This window comes from Saccostrea cucullata, unplaced genomic scaffold (genome assembly GCF_032062105.1).
Source record: "Saccostrea cucullata isolate Sc308-1 unplaced genomic scaffold, CSIRO_AGI_Scuc_v1 ctg703, whole genome shotgun sequence".
NCBI classification, from domain to species: domain Eukaryota; kingdom Metazoa; phylum Mollusca; class Bivalvia; order Ostreida; family Ostreidae; genus Saccostrea; species Saccostrea cuccullata.
In genome coordinates this window covers 215,908-231,277 of record NW_026924126.1, presented here as the reverse complement: position 1 = coordinate 231,277, position 15,370 = coordinate 215,908, and the positions used below count along the sequence as shown (strand labels likewise).

The 15,370-nt window shown below is 34.4% G+C and overlaps 2 protein-coding genes across 4 annotated transcripts in view; both read right to left on the bottom strand.

The window, feature by feature from the left end:
- Positions 1-3,204: 3,204 nt before the first annotated feature.
- Positions 3,205-5,187, bottom strand: LOC134265822 (zinc finger protein 492-like). The gene is made up of 2 exons (XM_062748036.1): positions 4,822-5,187; positions 3,205-4,687 (listed from the first exon to the last, which is right to left on the bottom strand). The coding sequence occupies exons 1-2, from the start codon at positions 5,118-5,120 to the stop codon at positions 4,435-4,437; spliced, it is 552 nt and encodes a 183-aa protein (XP_062604020.1). The 5' UTR covers positions 5,121-5,187; the 3' UTR covers positions 3,205-4,434.
- A 1,263-nt stretch (positions 5,188-6,450) lies between these two features.
- LOC134265832 (zinc finger protein OZF-like) overlaps positions 6,451-15,370 on the bottom strand; it is a 61,803-nt gene continuing 52,883 nt past the window's right edge. The window contains exons 4-5 of one of the 3 annotated variants that reach the window (XM_062748058.1): positions 13,237-13,353; positions 6,451-7,826 (exon numbers count right to left, since the gene is read on the bottom strand). In XM_062748058.1, the coding sequence (XP_062604042.1) occupies positions 6,660-7,826; positions 13,237-13,353 (1,284 nt within the window). In that variant the 3' untranslated portion in view covers positions 6,451-6,659. Of the gene's footprint in view, positions 7,827-11,573; positions 13,354-15,370 lie in introns of those variants that run through there. The other 2 variants (XM_062748057.1, XM_062748056.1) reach the window with 2 other exon arrangements.

The window sequence follows — 15,370 nt, the reverse complement described above, 5'->3', positions numbered from 1 at the left end:
TTTCCTTCTGCAAAAATGACAAAGAAACCAGTTTTAATGCTCCATAAGGCACTGTTCTGATTATATGTATTGTAAGGATAAAAAGTTAAACAAATAAAGATTAAGTTATACTGATGCAAGGTAACAAATAACAAGAGCAAATTTTTGTAATTTGCGCTGTGAATTTCTAAAAATCGAAACTGCTCAATGTGGTTAAAAAGACTGTTTATGACTTGGCCCCTTGCTAGCCATGAATCAATAAAACATGACGTAATTCTCTCTCTTATCAATGCTTTAGAACATCATCCTAGTCTTTTCAAAATCTTTTTATATCAAAAATTGTGTTATCCACCTCTTCACTTCTTCTTTGATGAACCTGACTTCACATTAACAGGTAGTTCATTGATGTTCATTTCCATGTCGTTTTTAAAAACTGTATACATGTACCAGCATATATACAGCTCAACGCACATTCTAAGCTCACATTTTTTTTTGCAAAAATTTTGGTTCCATTTTTTGCAATAAAATGAACATTTTCGACCTTAAGATATTTAATGTATTACGGCCATATATTGGACCTAATAAATAAATAAATGATACAATATTTTAAATCATGGTAGCATTTGAAGATGTTATCAAATAACAAGAGGCCCATGGGCCACATCGCTCACCTGAGAAGCTTTGACCATTCTGTTCTTTACTAGATTTCCCCCTTGTAATACATATTGTGACCCCACCCTACCCCACTGATCATTATTTAAACAATTTGAAATCACACTACACCAGAACGCTTCCACATAAGTTTCAGCTTTTCTGGCCCAGTGGTTCTTCAAAGATTTTTCCTATATATTTATATGGAAAACTTTGATTCCCCATTGTGGCCCCGCCCAATCCCGGGGGGGTCATGATTTGAACAAATTAGAATCTACACTACCCAAGAATGCTTCCACATAAGTTTCAGCTTTTCTGGCTTAGTGGTTCTTGAGAAGAAGATTTTTAAAGATTTTTCCTATATATTTCTATGTAAAACTTTGATTCACCATTGTGGCCCCTCCCAATCCCCGGGGGTCATGATTTGAACAATTTAGAATCTACACTACCCAAGGATGCTTCCACATAAGTTTCAGCTTTTCTGGCTTAGTGGTTCTTGAGAAGAAGATTTTTAAAGATTTTTCCTATATATTTCTATGTAAAACTTTGATTCCCCATTGTGGCCCCGCCCAATCCCCGGGGGTCATGATTTGAACAATTTAGAATCTACACTACACCAGGATGCTTCCACATAAGTTTCAGCTTTTCTGGCCCAGTGGTCCTTGAGAAGAAGATTTTTAAAGATTTTTCCTATATATTTCTATGTAAAACTTTGATTCCCCATTGTGGCCCCGCCCAATCCCCGGGGGTCATGATTTGAATAATTTAGAATCTACACTACCCCAGAATGCTTCCACATAAGTTTCAGCTTTTCTGGCTTAGTGGTTCTTGAGAAGATTTTTAAAGATTTTTCCTAAAAATTTCTATGCAAAACTTTGATTCCCCATTGTGGCCCCTCCCAATCCCCGGGGGTCATGATTTGAACAATTTAGAATCTAAACTACACCAGGATGCTTCCACATAAGTTTCAGCTTTTCTGGCCCAGTGGTCCTTGAGAAGAAGATTTTTAAAGATTTTTCCTATATATTTCTATGTAAAACTTTGATTCCCCATTGTGGCCCCGCCCAATCCCCGGGGGTCATGATTTGAACAATTTAGAATCTACACTACACCAGGAAGCTTCCACATAAGTTTCAGCTTTTCTGGCCCAGTGGTTCTTGAGAAGAAGATTTTTAAAGATTTTTCCTATATATTTCTATGTAAAACTTTGATTCCCCATTGTGGCCCCGCCCAATCCCCGGGGGTCATGGTTTGAACAATTTAGAATCTACACTACCCCAGGATGCTTCCACATAAGTTTCAGCTTTTCTTGCCCAGTGGTTCTTGAGAAGAAGATTTTTTAATGACCCCACCCTATTTTTGTCTTTTCTTGATTATCTCCCCTTGTGAAGGGATTTGGCCCTTCATTTTAACAATTTACATTCCCCTTCACCAAAGCATGCTTTGTACCAAGTTTGGTCAAAATTGGCCCAGTGGTTCTTGAGAAGAAGTCGAAAATGTGAAAAGTTTACGGACGGACAGACGGACAGACGTCCGGACGACGGACACAATGTGATCAGAAAAGCTCACTTGAGCCTTCGGCTCAGGTGAGCTAAAAAAGCTCTAGCAAAGGAATTAACAAAATTTTGATTATTGTCAAGTTAGTTGTACCTTGAATTTTACATTGAAGTCTCTGTACAGCTCATGTTTTATTTTATCAGATATTGTAAAAAGTCAATTTCAAACAAATCTCTTGGTGGAAATATGCACAAACTCTCTCTTTATCAAACTATGAAAAAAAAAAATTTGTACCGCAGAAATGGTTAGAGAAAACATTGAAAAGTTTTTTTTACTTTGAATTTGTTGGCGGGTTTAATTGACACATCCTTGCTCTTTCACATATTTTAACTTTATTCTTAATCCTTCAGAAAAGTGGCAATCTTGTTGTGTATTCATGAGAAATATTAAAATTTTAATCCAGAAAATTTTTTTTATTCAAAGTAGAAATGTTAGTAAAACACCTTCACAAGCATTGTCATTCCGAGCTAAGTCACGTGTGCAAACCGATCACACAGTTTTTGTAAGCAAGGCACGAGCTCTGTTTTTGTGGATGTTTAGATTTCACCGGGTGCTTTCAATTGTCAAAAGTCTGCTCATATGGTTATTAACATTTGTACAAATTTTCAGACAAATCCTTCCAAGAGTTTCTGAGTAATGGTCCAGAAAAAATCTCGTCTATAGACAGACAGACAGACGGACATGGTGATCCCAATATACCCCCCTCTAAACTTCGTTTGGGGGAGGGGTATTAAAAAGTTTAAAACGGATAAATTTTGATCAGAAAATCTCAGTTAGGCATTTGACTGAGGTTAGACAAACATTTGTGTTAAAACGCTTTTTTATAAATATTTTTTTTCATTGAGAGAATCAGGAAGTTTAGATTTCTGGAGATTTTACAAAATTGTGCATAAAGGCGTAACAAAATGTCAGAGATGTTTTCATAATCAATTAAAATTAAATTTTCATTTTCTTGATTGTTCGTATAATAGCCCTCCTCTTTAAACGAGTTTTTAAAAAATAAAAAAAGTTCCTATTCAATGTTTTTATTAGTCTGATTTTAACTGAAAAAGCAAAACAATACAGAACACAATTATAAATTGATACAATTTGCATTGTATATGAATATACTAGTATTATGCATCATACTATACGAAATACGTACATGTTCGAATAATAAATACACACATGAACAACTAATCAAAGCATTTAAGATTCATTTCATCAACATGTAATTAAGGACAATCATATTAAAATAAATTTCATAAATAGGATAAAATAAAAATCTTCAATTTCTCCGCAATATTTCAATCAAATTTACATCACACAAAGGAGTTCATTGTTTTTTAACCAAGACTAATTGAAAATATTTTCAAAGATTTTCATCTAGAAATACCAACTCCAACATTTATGTAAGCAAAGGCCAACGTTGGCTAATTAAACTGTAACATAAAAGGATTTTTTAATTAATGTCAGACTACTCTTGCCAAATTATTTTACTTCAATTTACAAGGACTTTACTTATATGTGTACATATCTGTACCAGACATTTTTCTCTTAAAAAGATTTATGGAACAAATCACTGTTAAATTTATTTAAATTTCCAGATGTATCTATCTTTTTTGATTTCTCAATTACATAAAAAATGAAATTTTAAACTCTATGTATAGGTCTGTTTCAATTGACTTCCTACAAACATCATTATTGTAAAGTTTTTTTTTATTGTAAAGTTTTTCATTGAAAAGCGCCAAGAAGTGTCTCTATACAACACTAAGGTATCTCGCCTGTTTGTGTCTTTTTATGCCTCTTCAAGCGAAATTATCGGTTGAATCAAATTTGTGAGTTTTTCACCAATCTATTCTGTTTCCAGAGGTATTCTGGTATAGGCTTTCAAACCTTTATGTATCCACAAATGGCTCTTCATCTATGCCTTTTTCCAAATGACTTTCCACAAACATCCCATTAGTAAGGTTTGAAATACGTCACCATGAGATTCTGTAGGTTACTTTAAATGCTATTTGTACGGTTTTGCATTTATTTGAAATGCGTCACCATGAGTTTATGTAAGTTACTTTAAATGCTAGATCTGTGCTTAATTTTCCAAACACATCACAATACTAAGGTTTTTCGCCTCTATATATCTATATCTAGATTTTTTACGTATGCATTAGTAATTGATTGAATACCTTTCCGAAAATTCTTAAGTTTCTCGTCTCTATATTTCTGTATATAGATCAGTTGAACGATTTACTACACACATTTAACATGTTAATAACACGTGTGTATCTTCCGGTGTTTGTCTAGATCTGACTTTTTACAATATGCGCTTAGACAGAAATCACATTTATAAGGTTTATTTCCAGTATGTGTCATCTTGTGTCTTTTTAAATCAGTGGCATATTTGAAGGCCCTCTCACATACATCACATTTGTAAGGTTCATCACCTGTATGTATTCTCATGTGTCCTTGTAAGTTATCTTTCCGGGAGAATAACTTTTCACAAACCCCACATTTACTGTAAACGTATTATATTTGGCTGTGTATTCTTTTTAGCGCCTTTCGCGGAAAGCAGCCTCCGCTAAATCAAGTACATCGCTATATGCTTTGTGTATAAATGTTTATGTAGAGCACATTCAAAAAGCGCTAAATCAAATCTACGCCAACTTCTTGAAAATCCAATTTCCGCCAAATATTCTACACGCCAAATATAATACATTTACAGTATACGGTTTATCACCCGTATGTGTTCTCATGTGCTTCTGTAAGTGTTGTGACTGGCTGAATGCCTTCCCACACACATCACATTTATAAGGTTTGTCTCCTGTATGTGTCCTCATGTGTTTCAGTAAGTTCCCTGAATTGTTGAATGCCTTCCCACACACATCACATTCAAAAGATTTATCACCAGAATGTGCATCAAATTGATAAGGTTTATCACATGTATGTGTTCTCATGTGTGTCTGTAAGTGATTTGTCTGGCTGAATGCTTTCTCACAAACATCACATTTATAAGGTTTATCACCTGTACAGGGTGTTTCAGAAAACATGCAACCGTTTTGATCGATTTTATTTCACTGATATTTTAACCAATACCATGCACCAACATATCTGATTAAAAGTCACAACTTCAAGATTTATTCTTTTGAAAATAATGTTAATACGACAAATTACTAATCAATTACAGAAGAAAAAGGAAACTTGTTAAATTTCACGATGTTAAGAATTAACCTCTAAATGACGCCATTTTCGCTGAAAGGAAAAATCTATCGATGCAAGAAAGTTCTCATTTCTATTGCAATGAGTCTCTTGAGAATGAATCAGGTCTCATTTTTAAAACTATTTTGAGTCCACTTCTTTTTTCTTCTTTTTTTTTGGAAGGGAGGGGGGGGGTGAAATTCTTTGACCATTTAATAATCACACAGATAAAAATCAAGGGGTGTTAATTCAGATGAGTGTGGAAGCCCAATTTAACGGATTTTAAAGAGTTGAATGGTCCTCCAAAGATTTGTTCTAACAATTAAGTCCAAGGTTTAAGATTCAAAACAAGTTTCAGCATCTGATGTACACTTGAATTGCTCAATTTGTTCAAAAACTCAGTTAGTCTACAAAGGGAGTCTCTAGAACAATGCCTCTTCAGTAACATTCTAAATGTTTCCATGTGTTTTGTCCTTTTCTTTCATTTTTTTCCTTATCTGAGTGAATGATCATTCATTGACTCTTTCATAAGATACAAAATTCAACAGATTTAAACAACTTCCACTTTATATTGCTAATTGTAAGTCATTTGCAATTTTAAAATCTTTATTTTCACACACTGCCATAATCACAGGTAATGGTGACATGCTGTGATAAAGCAGAATCAAAATTCCTGATGTTTTTTCATTAAATTCCACATTAAGGATGAAATCATCTGTTTTTTAATTATGTCAAATATGACGTCATAATTAATGAAAATGGTCATTATTTTCTATATTTTTAATTTTGAGAAAAACTGAAGCCGTTTTAGCACAATTTTATACAAAACTTTCATATGTTCCTGTTTGCATATCGATATAGTGAGGAAAGTAAATGGTTGCATGTTTTCTGAAACACCCTGTATGTGTTCTCATGTGTTTTTGTAAGTTCTGTGATTGGTTGAAAGCCTTCCCGCACACATCACATTGATATGATTTATAACCTGTGTGTATCTCCGCGTGGTAAAAGTTGACTAAATTATTGAAGACCTTCCCACATACTTCACAATTTTTTAGTTTATCACCTGTGTGTATCCTCATGTGTTCATGACGGGTATATGACCGACTGAATGCTTTTCCACAAACATCACATTTATATGGTTTATCACCTGTGTGTATCCTCAAGTGTTCATAACAAGTATATGACCGGCTGAATGCTTTTCCACACACATGACATTTATAAGGTTTATCACCTGTGTGTTTCCTCATGTGTGTCTGACAAGTATATGAATGGCTGAATGTCTTCCCACACACATCACATTAATAAGGTTTATCTCCGGTATGTGTCCTCATGTGTGTTTTATAATTGGTGCCATGTTTGAATAATCTCTCACAAACACCACATTTGTAAGGTTCATCACCTGTATGTATTCTCATGTGTACTTGTAAGTTATCTTTCCGGTTGAATAACTTTTCACAAATGTTACATTTATAAGGTTTATCACCTGTATGTGTCCTCATGTGACTCTTTAAGTTCTGTGACTGGTTGAAGGCCTTCCCACACACATCACATCTATAAGGTTTATCACCTGTATGTGTTCTCAAGTGTGTCTGTAAGTTAGGTGACTGGCTGAATGCTTTCCCACACACTTCACATTTATAAGGTTTATCACTTGTATGTATCCTTATGTGTATCTGTAAGTTGTGTGCTTGGCTGAATGTCTTCCCACACACATCACATTCATAAAGTTTATCTCCGGTATGCGTCCTCATGTGTGTTTTATAATTGGTGGCATGTTTGAATAATCTCTCACAAACACCACATTTGTAAGGTTCATCAACTGTATGTATTCTCATGTGTACTTGTAAGTTATCTTTCCGGTTGAATAACTTTTCACAAATGTTACATTTATAAGGTTTATCACCTGTATGTGTCCTCATGTGACTCTTTAAGTTCTGTGACTGGTTGAAGGCCTTCCCACACACATCACATCTATAAGGTTTATCACCTGTATGTGTCCTCATGTGTGTCTGTAAGTGTGGTGACTGGCTGAATGCTTTCCCACACACTTCACATTTATAAGGTTTATCACCTGTATGTGTTTTCATATGTTTCAATAAATGTTGTGACTGACTGAATGCTTTCCCACACATGTCACATTGATAAAATTTATCACCTGTATGTGTCCTCATGTGGCAGTATAAGTTACATAATTTGTTGAATGCCTTCCCACACACCTCACATTTATAAGGTTTATCACCTGTATGTATCATCATGTGTTCATGACGGGTATAAGATTGGGTGAATGCCTTCCCACACACATCACACTTATAAGGTTTGTCTCCAGTATGTATTCTTATATGTCTGATTAAGCTACTGGACAGGCTGAAGTTCTTTAAACAGAAATCACATTGAAAAGCTTTGCTGGTTGACTTTTCAGCCTCACTTTGAATCTTTGAATTAGATGACCAGACTTCTTTTTCCATCTGTAAATTTAGCAAAAATTGTTTTAAGTAGTGTGTCAAGCTACGTTTTTTTGATGATTATATGTAAAAACATAGGTAATCAGAGATTACAGAGCTCACCTCAACGTGTGTTGTCTTTAAGTACGGCAAATTAAATCACACAATTAATTAACAAAAAGTGTGCATCCAAAAATGCAAAATTCATGCAATTTTGATACTTGGGAATAGACCTTTATAAAAAAAAACTTAAAACTAGTTCTTCATCATAAAAATGTAATTAAAATCCAGCATCCAAAGCAAGATTGAGAGTTTTCATCCCTTGATGCATCATTTGTGAAACTGGTTTATATAAGCCTTATAATTTCTTGGTGATAGACTTGCATAGATAAATTTTATGAGGTCTATTATCTAGAAAATGTGTGTCGAATTCAGCATCTGAATCAAGTCCATTAGTGTGCATCCTAAGATGTATCACTCATGCAAGTTTTGTTAGTATAGGGCTTAAAGTTACTTGCAAATGAAACCTGTATAAACAAATTAACCTTTCCACTAATCCAGAAAATGTAGGTCAGATTCAGCATCCGAAGCCAGCCTAGTAGAATGCACCCTTAGATGTACCATCCATGCAAGTTTGGTCATTATAGGGCTCAAAGTTACTTGGAAATGAATCCTGCACCATAAACTTTAACCTGTTTACTCATCCAGAAAATGCAGGTGAGATTCAGCATCCGAAGCAAGTCTGGTAGTATGCATCCTAAGATGTAACAATCCATGCAAGTTTAGTTGTTATAGGGTTCATAGTACCTTGGAAATGAAACCTGCACCAAAAATTTTAACCTGTTCACTCAACCGGAAAATGTAGGTCAGATTCAGCATCAGAGGTAGGTCTTGTAATATGCATCCTAAGATGTAAGATCCATGCAAGTTTGGTAATTATATGTCTCATAGTTACTTGGAAATGAAACCTGCACCAAACACTTAAACCTGTTCACTCAACCGAATAAAAGTAGGTCAGATTCAGCATCCGAATCACGTCTAGTAGAATACATCCTAAGATGTACCATCCATGCAAGTTTGGTCATTATAGGGCTCAAAGTATCTTCGAAATGAAACCTTCACAAAAAACTTTACCCTGTTCACTCAACTGGAAAATGTAGGTCACATTCAGCATCTGAAGTAAGTCTGATAGTATGCATCCTAAGATGTACCATCCATGCAAGTTTAATCGTTATAGGGTTCATAGTACCTTGGAAATGAAACCTGCACCAAAAATTTTAACCTGTTCACCCAACCGGAAAATGTAGGTCAGATTCAGCATCCGAGGCAGGTCTTGTAATATGCATCCAAAGATGTACCATCCATGCAAGTTTGGTAATTATATGTCTCATAGTTACTTGGAAATGAAACCTGCACAAAAAACTGTTCTCTCAACCGGAAAATGAAGGTCAGATACAGCATTCGAAGCAAGGCTTTTAGTATGCATTCTAAGATGTATCATCCATGTAAGTTTGGTCAACATAGGGCTTAATAGTTACATGGAAATGAGAGCTACACCAAAAACTGCAGCAACAAGATGTGTGTTTGTAAAACACTGATGCCCCAGTATGGCAACATAGCAGAGATTAAGCTTTTCTTAAATGCAAATTCAATTAATTGGTACTAAATGTAGGGTATTCTCACTGGAAAACAATTGTGCAATTTGAAAGTAAGCTTATGTTAAAGTTTTTAATAAGTACAAAAATCTCAAAGGGCAAGGTTTAAAGGTCAATTTAATTAGTATCAAATGAAAGCTTTTGCCACATAAAATACTTATGTAGAGCATGAAAGCCCTAGCCCTAACCGTTCAGAAGTTATGGTCAACGTTCAATTTCTGAAAAAATAGGTCAAACTCCTAGGTCAAGGTCATAGGGTCAAAGTTATTGTAATCAAATGAAAGGTCTTGTCATAAGCATCAAATATGTAAAGTATGAAAGCACTAGCCCTAACTCTTTAAAAGTTATGGTCAAGGTTTGCGTTTTTCAAGTAGGTCAATCTCAAAGGTCAAGGTCAAAGGGTCAAAGTTCTTGGTATCCAATGAAGGGTCTTCTCACAAGGATTACCTATATGAAGTATGAAAGCCCTAACCCTTACCGTTCAAAACTTATGGCCAAGGTTAAATTTTTTTTTCACAAGTACGGAAATCTAAAAGGTCAAGGTCAAAGGGTCAAGGTTGTCCAGTAAAAGGTCTTTTAACAAATGTTACATATGTGAAGTATAAATGTCCTGGTGTCTACTGTTCAAAAGATATGGCCAAAGTAAAATTCTAAAATTTTCAAGTAAAATTGGGTCAAACTCCAAGGTCAAAATGTCAAATTTGGTGGTACCCGAAGAAAGGTCTTGTCACAAGGAATACACATATGAAATAAAAAAGTCATAGCTCCACTAAATCAAAAGTTTTGGGCAAGGTTAAAGTTTTTGGGAACAAACAGACAGAGAGACAGACAGACAGACACGACAAAAACTATATGCCCTAGAAACTTCGTTTACGGGGGCATAAAAATGTTAACCTGCACCAAAAACATTAACCTGGTCATTTTTTTGCTTAAATTGTAGCATCTGAAACTTTGACTGGTACAATGAAACACACTAGAAACATCTTCCATGCATGTCTAATAAATATAGGACATAGAAGTACTTAAAAAGAAAACTGCTCCAAAAAACTTAACCTTAACCCGGGACGCCGACGCCGAGGGTATCACATAAGCTCCCCCCAACTTCGTTGAGGTGAGCTAAAAATCAGAAATAAGATTTAAAAGAATTTCATTGCAAACAATTTTACTTTCATTTTTTCCTTTTCTTTTTTCTTTTTTCTACTAAATATGTTGCTTAAAATAATTCCTTAGTTTTGAAAATAATCTTGAGAAGATAATTTTAAAGCAATTTCCTATATATATCTATATAATTACATTTCCAATGTCTTTGAGATAAAATTACCAATTGTAAATGTAATCGATTTCCTCATAAATGTTTTGGCGCGGTTTCAAAAAAAAACTAGGTGCAGGGAAGGACAACTACTAGAGAGAAGCAGACCTGGAGCCTGTGGATTGGCGGAATCAAAGTATGTAAATATAAGGAATAACTGTCAGATTTTTCGAATTCATGAAGATGATCAATGGATTGGCTTGTGTGATAATTTTATGCATAAACGCCTTCGGCTTTTATGCAAATTATCACACAAGCCAATCCATTGATCACTTCATGAATTCTAAAAATAAGACAGTTATTCCTTAAAGAAAACTTTGGTTGGCAATTGTGGCCCCGCCCTATGCCTCCTGATTTGCACAAACTTGAATCTACACTACCTGAGGATGCTTCCATATAAATATGATCAATTACAGCTTTGTTAATCATGACAATTTTTTTAAAGAATTCTCCTATTTATTTCTATGTAAAACGTTGGTCGGCAATTATGGCCCCACCCTATCCCCGGTGGTCATGATTTGAACAAACTTAAATCTACACTACCTGAGGATGGTTACACATGAGTTTAAGTTTTCCTGACATAGTGGTTCTTAAGAAGCAGATTTTAAAAACATACCACCACATTTTTATTAATTCCAAATTATCTCTTCAGAAGAAGTCAAAAATGTGAAACGTTTACAGACAGACAGACAGACGGACGCTGGATATTATATTAACAAAATTTAAGCTCACTAGAGCCTTCGGCTAAGGTGAGCTAAAAAAGGGATTTTCTGTACCCTAATTTTGCATCATAACTTTGCTACGCTGCTATTCAACACAGGTCAAAGTGTTGTTAATGTTTATAAGGATAATATCAAAATTAATTGAGATTTTTATTAAGGATTTTTTGACAGGTTTGGTTAAATCGTGTTATTCGTCTCTTCACTTTCTTCATTGATAAATCTGATTTGAAAACAGCTCACATTAATATGTTTATCACTGATGTTCATTTACTTGGCATTTTGTCTGACCATGCCAACTTCGTTTTTTTGTTATTACCTATATGAATCCTCATGTGTTTTTGTAAGGTATCTGATCTCCTGAATGTCTGTCCACATACACCACATTCAAAAGTTTTTTCACCGGTATGTATCCTCATGTGTCTATTTTTGGTACTTGATTGGTAAAATGCCTTTCCACACACATCACATGTATAAGGTTTTTCACCAGTATGTGTCCTCATGTGCCTCTGTAAGTCATTTGACTGATTGTATGTCTTTCCACACACATTACACTTATAAGGTTTATCACCTGTATGTATCCTCATGTGCTTCAATAAATTACCTGAATGATTAAATGCCTTCTGGCAAACATCACATTTATAAGATTTATCAACTGTATGTATCCTCATGTGTTGATGTAATTCACCTGATTGTTTGAAAGCCTTCCCACACATATCACATTTATAAGGTTTTTCTCCTGTATGGATCCTCATGTGATTCTCTAAGCTTCTTGAACAAATGAATGCCTTATCACACATATTACATTTATAAGGTTTATCCTCTGAATGTAATATCCTCCTGTGACTCTGTAAGTCACTTGAACGAGTGAATGCCTTCCCACACACATCACATGTATATGGTTTTTCACCTGTATGAATCCTCGTGTGAGTCTTTAAGTCCTTTGAATGACTGAATGCATTCATACACACATCACATTTATAAGGTTTTTCACCTGTATGTATCATCATATGGTCCTGTAGGGCTTTTGTTCCAGAAAAACTCCTTTCACACACATCACATTTATAAGGTTTTTCCCCAGTATGTGTCCTCATGTGATTCTTTAAGTGCTGTACCTGGTTGAAAGCCTTCCCACATACATCACATTTGTAAGGTTTTTCCCCAGTATGTGTCCTCATGTGATTCTTTAATTGTTGTAACTGGTTGAAAGCCTTCCCACACACATCACATTTGAACGGTTTTTCACCAGTATGTGTCCTCATGTGAACTTTTAAGCTCTGTGAATGCTTGAAAGCCTTCCCACAAACTTCACATTTGTACGGTTTTTCACCTGTATGTATCCTCATGTGACTCTTTAGATTTTTTGACCTACTGAATGCCTTCTCACACACTTCGCATTTAAAAGGCTTTTCAATAGTGTGTGTACTCATGTGTGTCTGCACGTGTTGTGGCTCACAGAGTGACTTCTCAAATACATCATAGTTATTAAGTGTTTTATCTGTGTGTGTCCTCATATTTGTATGTAAGGCACCTGATTCGTTCCGAGTTTTTTCACATGCATCACAACAATAAGAAACATTACCAGTTTCTGTAGTCATGTCGATAGTAATGTCACTAAATACAGATAATGCCTTCCCACAAAATTCACACTCAAAACTCTCCTCCCTGATTTGACAACTTATTTGTCTCTGTAAGTGATCTGAACTAGCTGAATCTTTCCAACTGTTACACTTAAATGGCTTTTTACTTACATGTGTGTTGATGTGTCTTTCTGAATTTCCAGTTTGATCCTCGTCTGAACAATAGTTCTGTAATTGTTCAGTGTCTTTCTGAATATTAGATTGGGGTTCAAAATCTCTCCTTTCCCTCTGCAAAAATGACAAGGAAATCAGTTTCATTGCTCCATAGGGCACTGTTCTGATAAAATTTAATCAAAGGATATAAAATGTAAACAAATAAAGATAAAGTTATATTGATTCAAAGTTGAAGGGTTTTATTTTAAAAAAAGGTGAATGAGAAAGGTCCTTTTAGTCCTGTGAATATCTGAACATTGAAATTGTCCAGATTTGGTTAAAAAGACTGTATTTATGACTAGGCCCCTTGGTAGGTATGTATCTATAAACATGTAGTTCTCTCTGATCAATAGTTTACGAAATAATCAAATGTGTGTTAATGTTTCTCTGTAAAACAAAATAACATCTGGAAAAAATTACATGCTTTAACAAGAAAATTCTAGGTGCACACCTTCATATGGCGAATAATAAGTGTACAATTTTCAGATAAATCCATGAAATAGTTTTTAAGAAACGGTCTGCACAAGACCACAAAAGATGTCCAATTTTACTAAAAACATACAGTCCCAATAAAAACGAAAAAAAAAATATTGATTTTTTAGTTACTGTAGTCAAATATCAACATTTATAAAACAAACAACAAAAGAATTTTAAATTGGGATCCAAGAAATCTTGTTAACTTTAAATTATCAGGTTGTCGGAAGCAAAAAAAACAGGTATACGCCCTAGGTCACTTCCCCGTCATATTGAATGCAATGTCACAGTTGATGAAATGCTGGTTGGTCAGCATAGTCAGGAAACAGATTTATGTGGAGGTTAAAACAACAGAAGAAGTTGCATTGCATGAGAAGTCAGATGGTAATGACTGAGGGAGATGTCTGTATCAGATAATGTCCTGCAGATCTATATGGCAACTTCTCTACGTGGTTAAGATAGGCTGTTTACCATCTGAACGGAAGTAGATTTCTTTGTTTTGCGAGTCCTCAGTGAAAGTGGACAGCGTTGAACTGGTGACTTGCTTTTGATCCAAAGATGATTCCTTATTTATTTTTTTTGTTATAAGATATATCATATCTTATTACTAAGTGAACAATTAAATAAAACATTTATTTTTCTTTAGTGTATTTATACACCAGGATGATTTATACATGCAGGTTGACTTTTGACCTTTCAGTAGCATTTCAACAAAGAAATTAAAATGCCACAGAAATCACAGAAAAATTAACAAGATTCACTTTTGTAGTGTTTATTATTGAGAAAAAATTGGAAATGGAAATATTTACATATATTCTCTGGACATTCAAAGCTTTGTTCTGAATTTTAGATATAATGTTCAAACGTTCCTTAGTGTTTAAATGTATCAAGTCTTTAATTAGGAAAGATAACTCTTGAAATTGGACTTTTTATACGAAATTTTTCTACACTGGAATTTTCATTTCGTGAAAACATTCCTCATTCAATTTGTCCTATACAATACATCCCTGGTCTATTCAGAGCCTACTTTTCTTATACTTTATGCACAGGTTAAAAAGATTAGGAGAGCCTACTTTTCTTATACTTTATGCACAGGTTAAAAAGATTAGGACATTAATTGTTTTAAGTAGAAAACTATTTTTACATAAAAAAAAGTAATATGAGGTATTTATAGGCTTTTGTTTTAATTGTGTTTTTGTTTCGTGATTTGCATTGTTTTGGGTCAATGCAAGGCAAGTAACTGCTTTAAGGTACATTGATACTCTAATAAGAGAAATGACTCTTAATGACACGAATGTCTATTATTCCTTTATAAATTTGTCAACTGTAAGTGCCTTTTTTGTCAAATTTTGCCGGCAAGCCCTGCTATAATTCTTTGGGGTTTTTTTCAGAATATACATTTGAAAAATCATTAAAGTGAAAGGAAAATTTCATATAAGTGAGAAGAGTGTTTTCGACTCTTAATGAAAACAGGCACATACACATCTACATTGAATGAGAAAAAAACACAAAAACTCATATGAAAACTGTCCCAATCCACTAGCCAAGAGTATAACATAATCCTACTTATAATTATGTGTGAATAATGTTTGAAGTTAATTAAATATACTTTAAAGTA